Source organism: Acanthaster planci, linkage group LG12, assembly GCF_054643075.1.
Source record: "Acanthaster planci isolate LZ-2023a linkage group LG12, COTS_SCS, whole genome shotgun sequence".
NCBI lineage: Eukaryota > Metazoa > Echinodermata > Asteroidea > Valvatida > Acanthasteridae > Acanthaster > Acanthaster planci.
Genome location: NC_141788.1, coordinates 10856665 through 10864496, shown reverse-complemented (window position 1 = coordinate 10864496; position 7832 = coordinate 10856665). Strand labels below are relative to the sequence as shown.

The 7832-nt window shown below is 41.8% G+C and overlaps 1 protein-coding gene across 3 annotated transcripts in view; it reads right to left on the bottom strand.

The window, feature by feature from the left end:
- LOC110980171 (nuclear factor 1 X-type-like) overlaps positions 1-7832 on the bottom strand; it is a 36895-nt gene that overhangs the window by 8374 nt on the left and 20689 nt on the right. For 2 of the 3 annotated variants that reach the window (XM_022236559.2, XM_087143792.1), the window contains exons 8-11: positions 7555-7747; positions 3560-3750; positions 2610-2778; positions 544-591 (exon numbers count right to left, since the gene is read on the bottom strand). In XM_022236559.2, the coding sequence (XP_022092251.1) occupies positions 544-591; positions 2610-2778; positions 3560-3750; positions 7555-7747 (601 nt within the window). The remainder of the gene's footprint in view (positions 1-543; positions 592-2609; positions 2779-3559; positions 3751-7554; positions 7748-7832) is intronic. The other variant, XR_015427306.1, reaches the window with a different exon arrangement.

Here is a 7832-nt window from a genome sequence, read left to right as displayed (position 1 = left end):
CTGCAAAAAAGGGGGGGGATAGGGAAGAGGGAAAAAAAAGAAAGAAGTTGACATTTTCATGTTTAACACATAAACATTTTGACCTGATGATGTGGACCATGCAATTAAAGTCACACCTTGTGTTAAAACTGACTTCTGATGTTATGAGACCTTCACGCTTTGAAAAATCACCTCTATCTGCCTTTGGAAAAGACAGTACACGCTCATCTCTTCGGTCTACTGAGTACCTTAGGACCCCCTTTCAAACATCCATGTACGTAAGCTTTCTGGGAACAACCAGGAAATCCAAACACAAAACAGGTGTCTGCTGAATGCAATGATCCAACCACGTCTCTTTTGCTCGGATCAGCATTCAAATGTGGCTGCCACTGGATTCTGCGGGTTACAGTGTACGTACAATAGCCTGCTGTCATGGACTTTTCTCAATACATGCCGTACCCTTTGCTTTGCCTTTGTCCCATGACAAAGCTGTCATCGATGTTATTGTGGTTTTTTTTTTATTTAATGTACAAAATGTATCTTGAAATAATGGGTGACACCTACCACCGCAGCTGAGGAACGCTTCCTCACTGGTTGCAGCTGCTATTAAACCTGGTAAGGCCAAAAAGAAATATGGGACATTAGCAACAGTGAGAAAATTAAAATAGAAAAACAGTCACAGGGCGAGAGGATGGTTTCCAACTTTGGAAACTTACACATGCATTATGCAAACAGCTTCACACCCACAAATATGGGTGGGGGTTTAAAATATGCAAGTTAGAAAATATAAAGAAGTGGTGCAGTTCTTTATATGATCCATGATGCTTTTCACTTTTTCTTGAGAATGAATGAACACTTTTAAAAACTCTAAAGGAATGTTATACCTTCCATATTCATATACTGTTCATTATTAGACATTTCAAAGCATAACCTGAACTTGTACATGGTGTTCCTCCAGATGGCTCAAGTCAGATCTGGTATTTTAAGTTTAATAGTCAAAAGCAGCATATCCAAGTTTTATGCCAAGGGTGGGAGGGGGTGCAGGGAAGGGGCAGGGGAGGGGAAAAGAAATAGGAAAGCAACATGTCCCAAGAGTAAGCAAGTTACTGCTTCCTTCCCCCAGCTAAGCACTGATAGCCACAATGATTTACTTTTATCTTGTTTACGATTAAGAGGAACTGATGTTTCAATTCAAATGCATAGCCCTTTCAAGAGTGAAAATACAAAATAAGCATTCCTTAAACCCAGATGTGAATTTACACGTACATGAAGGAAAATCAAACTTGATTGCACACTAAATCAGTTTGTGACAATTATCACATGCCCTTTGATATACAGGATATCCGGATCACAGAGCTCTACAATGACTGGCAGCAAGCCAATCAAGTTTGAGATGTTATTTTTCTCCCTGCTGGGGCACACAAGGGTTGACCTCTCACCACCTCAAGGCCAGAAAGCATCCATGCACTATGACAGGCCAATATCAGATGACGGTATAGGAGGTGACTCATAAAACAGCTGCTCAGCTCATTAAAAAAAGGGCGAATCAGGGGATCCATCCCCTCCAGAGAGATACCATGGAAACCACCAGAGTCATAGGTCCCTAGCTTGAATCACTTACATGTAGAATGTTTATTACCATTTCTGAGAATTGTACCTGTTTCTTGGCACGTGAAAGCCTCTTCTGATTCTAGAAGATTTTTTTCCCCAAAGATATGAAGTACATGTACATGTGTGGCCTTCACATTAGCAAGGTGGGAAATTGATTCCTGACCCATGGCACTGTACCCATACATAAAATCTGGGTTTTCTCTTTCTCTGTGTCTCTTGTTTGTGAAGATTTGTTTGAAGCCGATGACTGTATTTTAAGCATTTTGGAACTGTAATCACTGTACACGTTAAGTGGGTAAGAACTCTGTCTTGCTTGAACTATGACGTCACAATATTTATGAACTCTCCTCAAAATGGACATGTAAGAGGGCAGAATGACACTGCTACATGTAGGTATGCCTGAACAGGTGAGGGCTCACTTTCTCAAGATGATGAAATTCAGACATTTAACAATTTACTAAGATAAAGATAATGTGTCATTCTTTCCCTAGAGTGTGCATTGCAGTAAGTGCTGCAATCTTTTCACTTGCTGCTCAGGATCCCTGAAAATCCACAATCTTGAAATCTAGATTTTTGGTTTCATGCCCATCATTTGAGATGCAACCTTGGAAATCCTACCATCGTTGCAGAATAGAATTTTCTTCACAAGGTATAATTTAGTTTATAAGCATTGTTTTGGTTTACTTGTTGCTCTGTGCAACCAAAGAGACAAATTACATACAAATGATTTTCTGAAAGTTTGATTTTTTTTTGCTTAGAGCTTGAATTTCAAGCATGCTTTGTTTAATCAGGATGCCCAATGTAGACTATGGAAGTTGTATCATATTCAGCTTTAAACAAGCCAGAAGCAGTATGCCACTTTGACTCCATCAGCAGGGCATTAAAACACAAAACTGTCTGTGCATGTTAGGTGGGTAGACTTTCACTGATACCATCATGCTGGGAAAAGTATTCAGGAAAAGTAGGAGGAATATTGTCCACGCTATTAAGAGTAAATACAGTTATACTGGCAAGTTTACCAGAGAGCATGGTGTAGTCTGCATTCTCATCGAGTGAAATCAGGGGTGTCGTCCAACGTGGGATGGGCGTCGATCGCGGCGTAGATCTGGGCGTTGCAACCGGGGAGGTAAGAAATCCAATCGTTGTGGGACTGATGTTGATGGGGCTGATACTGGGGTAGGAGAGCACCTAAAATTGATTGAAAAGATGTTAGTGAGCAGAAGACCACAATATAGAAAACAACACGGAGATATCTTGCACAGATTAAACAAACTGTAAAGCTTTTTTAGTGATTTCTTTTCATGCGTATTTCACATCAAATGCAGGATGCTACATACTTTGTTGAGTGAGGATGCATTGTTAATGACAAAAAAGCAGGCGAAGTTGCTAAAAGTAAAAGAAAATGTATTAATCAGAAGCAAAGCAGGCTTGAGCATATACATGTATGCGAGTTAATTTTGTTTACCACCAGACATGACCGTATAGTGGACGCATGTTAATGTTCCTACAAAGTGGCCAAATTCTGTCCCTGAGTGGGGAAAAAATTACCACCAACCAAAAACTATCCATTCCAAGATCACAGCATCTTTTAACGCCCCATGAAGTGCACGGGGAAGCTACACTTTGACATCAACACAATGAATTTATTTCTCAGCATCCTGGCCAAAGTATTTAGGTACGCACTCTTTACTGGGTGCAAGAAATCTTCCACCATGCTTTGCTTCTCTTGAAGGCGCCTGAAGAACGTGTTAGTCCATGGTGGCAATGTCTTGGAAAATAACTCACTTTATATTGGAACAGTTCTCGTATTTCTAAAGTGAAAAAGTATCAGCAGCTCTTTACTGAACTTGTACCTTGTATCAGCCATGTTTCCAACATGGCTGATATCAGTTAAGTCTGAAATGGGCGGGGGGGATGGGATGGGATAGGGGCCGGGGAGCGAATCTTGAGGATCCAGACTGAGACACACCTGTTGTTGGTGGGCATGCACCAGACCGTTATCAGGCCGGCTGGTACCCAGCACCGTGAAGGGGCTCGTCATGATGCTCCTACTCACAGGGGGTGTGGTCGGGCAGGATGAGCTGGCGGCCGTAGTCAAACTAGACGCCACCGACGAAGAAGAGGAGGAGGAAGAAGAGGGCGCTAGTGATGCGGAGGAGACTGCGGCCAACACAGCATGTGAGATACAAGACAAAAGCTATGGTTCAACGCAATCAACTGGCTTCATTCTGAGGGTTGTATTGTCAAGAGAAAATACACAAAGCACTGTTTCCCTTCATGAACACATATTCACACATGGGCTGGGATGTGTAAGAATGGATCAGGACTGCTGACCTAGGGTTCTCCTGGGTGTTGCTGATTTTGGGATCCTGTTTCTATGCGCAGCTGAAATGGAAAGCGAAGATGACAAAATAGACAAATGCATGACAGCTTTGGGCAATTCTACTTGTACATGTACGTTTATGCCAATTAACTTTTGCAGTGGAGTCAGAAAGTCAGTACCAAGCAGTGCCCACTAATTCTGCTGACGAGGCAATCCAAGGTGAGCTCAAACACCAGGAAATACCATCAGAGAAGAAACCGATTCTTTTGAAACAAGTCAGTTTTGTCTTTAGAAACTGCAGGTTCTTAATGAATTCTCGGCAGTAAATAACTCTGCTCACCACTCAATAACCCTATACATGTACATGTATTACCAATGAACGATTCATACTGGAATTTTTTAGCAGGTTCTTAGTTCTTCCACAAGAAATTTAAATCAATTAATCTCAAAAGAATCTTGACTTCTGGACTTTACAATTTAAAAAATGCTGGGATCACCTAAACCTAATAACTGCCAGTTGCCTCGAGGAGTTACTCATTAACCCTAATCCTCCTCAATCCTTCACCTGTTGGAGGACTGAGGAGTGTTAGGGTTTAACTAAATTACCTGTGTGAGAGAGGTTGTAATGAAAAAGAAGCCCGATCAAATGAGCGTTACGCACATAGAGAGGATGCTGAACTCAACCAGACAGTTACATTTGTCACACCTTTATGTTGCACTGAAGGCCCGGTTATGTTTCAGAAAGAAAATGATATTATCTCAACTACAGGTAACAATGCCTGTGGGAAAAAAATAACTCCCCCAAGTATTGAGCAAGCAGCCATGCACTTTACAAGCATGCCCTGTCAGTGAAGGAATTGTTTTCACATGCAGGTGACAATGCACAAACTGGCCCTCATGCAAGCAATAAGTGCCCCATCATGCACAGCAACTTTCCCCAGTAGCATATCCTTTGGTCAATTTGTGACTCATTGGGGAAGGAATCTACACCTCAATGTGGGAACTTGCGATAGGGAGAAGACAAACATGAATGCACCTTTTCTCACCACTGATCATAGCATTCTCAAGCAGATGCGAAATGCTCTCATCTGCTTGGTAATGTCAGGTGTGTAGAAAAAGGAACAAAATGGTGTTCAATGTCACACTGTACATGCAGGTGTCCCCATGTCCACATGTACTTGCATACTCTAAAGCATCTGTCCAATCAGAAAGTATCGTTTTTTGTTTTTTTTTCCCCCAGAGATGCGCAAAGTGTCTGTCAACCCACCCGTTGTGATACACAGTATGCAGCACCCTGCAGCAAACAGTATTTGATTTGAATACGGGGGAGGGGGGGTATACATTGGCCACTTTGGGCCGAGTAGCCAACTTTTGGGGGTCAGATCTCACAGCCTGTTGGTGACACTGCTACAACAGTAGTACATAGTTAATACCTTACGTTGCTTTGCATGACAAATTGTGAACATGACCAGGGATACAAGACTTGCTGTTTGCCTTCATTCTGTGGACAGCTTTTTCAGATGTTAACATTAGCATGCAAGACAAAGTATACATCACAAACAGATCACTGCTAACAGCCCTTTTCACTCCGTGGGGCCAAATAAAAGATAAAAAGGGGAGGAAACCAGCCATAAGTTTGTACAAATTCTGTCTCTATTTCTGTACTGCTTCATCACAGTACAGAAAGCATGCTCCTCCTGCCATAGTTAGTGGAACATTGAGCACAAGTTTTCCCACTTGAGCTCTGTGGATTCTGCAAAAGTGCTAACGGAGGAAGAGCTATAGTATTCCTCATGACTATAAGGCCCAACCAGTTGTCACTTACTGCCCCAGTTCAGAATGACAAGAAGCTGGGTCCTCTGTCTGGGGTTTATGCATGCATGGCTAAGTGCGGCCTGCACTTTGTCCATCTACGGCAGGATTTGTAACAACTAAGTGCCTGAGCTGCTTCCATAGTATGGCATGCTAGGCACACCATTCTGGGTTAAACAGTGTCAAGGGCTCACTTTTTGGAGACAAGGCTTCTCCAACGAAGCTCCATAAAAAAAAAAAGATATTTTGAAATAACACATAGAAGAAGGGTGAGGTGCCATGTCATGCAATTTCTAATGTTTTCAGTAGCAGGTGTTTTTTGGGGGGAGGTTCAAAGCTTGTTCAGTGAAGTATGAAAGCACATGAATAAACAAAAGAAACTCTGGATACATGTAATTGTAACTCATGTGACTGGCTCTAGAAAAATGGGTAATAAGTCACCAGATTAAGGTTATGAGTTTTTGATTTGGCTAAAATTTGATATATGAATGACCCCTGTAGTGCGCTGCATTCCAGAGATAGACATTTGTATATTCACATGGATTCAATAAAAGCACTTTTTGAGAAAAATCTCATAAAGTGTAGCGCTTGGAAACACAATGCAACATGTATGTAGGATTTTCTACTGAATGATCAATTTTTCATCATTAATCATCAGAATCCCTGTTTGTTGTCACAAATTCTGAAAATATAAATATTACGGAAGCTTTTACAGGAAAAAACACAAAATCACGTTTTTGAAGAAATGTTGCCCTCAATCTTCAAATACCGGTAGACCAAGCCATTGCGTGTCTTGGCACTGCGCGATTTATTACCCTTTTATGCAAAGCTAGTCACATATACATTATAACTTCCGAGTCAATTTCCGTTACATGTACATGCAGTTATCTTAGATAGGATATCTGAGTTTCTGTAATATGTTCACACATTTTTCTGCTGGAATACTGTGGTTAAGGATAGCTCTTTTTGCATGTGATGTAGGGATGTAATGCAAAAAGTGCAAGCTGACATCCTATGCATGTAACTAACTCATGATTCACGTGTATTTGCCATTAACTCTTGACATCATCAGTTTCAGCATTTTCTAGAAGCACAATTATCTAAGTACGGTAGATCCTGGCCTTGAAGCGGAAAATCTACCCATGGAATACTGACTAATTCCAAAACCACTCTATGCACTGCTTCTGGTGCACTCTTTGATCTAATGGCCCACCCAAATCCCTGGTGCAACCCACTCATATGACAATTTGGATCGCAGCCACAGAAGAGGAAATAAATATCACCCGTTTCTCCCCAGCACCCCCCAGATGGTTTTATAACTCCCCAGTTGCCCTGGCAACCAGCTGAGCCAATGACAAGCATGAATCATCGGCAGGTCCTAATTGGCCATGACATTCAATGGGGGCCTTGGCAGTAGTGTTGCCAGGTCATGTGACTTCCTGTGTGCCCCACGAATCAGCTGACGGGCATTGTTCAGCAATTACTCCTCCTGTGGTGTTTCCGTGTGGAAATTGAGAGGGCAATAAACTTTGGGGAATCAAAGCTTTTCCCCCTTGTACAACGGAAACCTAAGCTAGGTTTATTAAATGACAGGAATATATGGTGTATCATAGTTTTGATACTGAAAACAGATTTGCAAATGGATATGCAAATAAAAATTGAATTAATATTAAGTGTAGCGGATGCTGAACACCTATGAGCAGTCATGAAGCTGATAACATTGAATATTCAAACAAAGAAGTTTGATTACTGGACAAATAAAGGGAACTTAGATGGCCTCATGCGAGGATTTCTTGCAGTAGAAGGAATACAAAATTCGGGAAACTCACCTTGGGCACTTGTTGAATTTGGGATGCTCGTTTGACTGGTCACACTGGAAAGGGCACCAGTTTGGCCAATGGAGGTTGCTATGGCAACTGGTCGTGCCATTGGAGGGGGAGGGGGTGGTGGAAGCATGGCTGTGGGGATGAACCCAGCTATCTTGGTGGGACTGCTGGTGTTGCTGACTGCACCATTTTTGACCTGGTTTATGACCAAATTAGGAATGCCTTTACTGTCACAGTTCCTAAAAATGCTGTGTTCATGTACGTACAACACAAATACTACG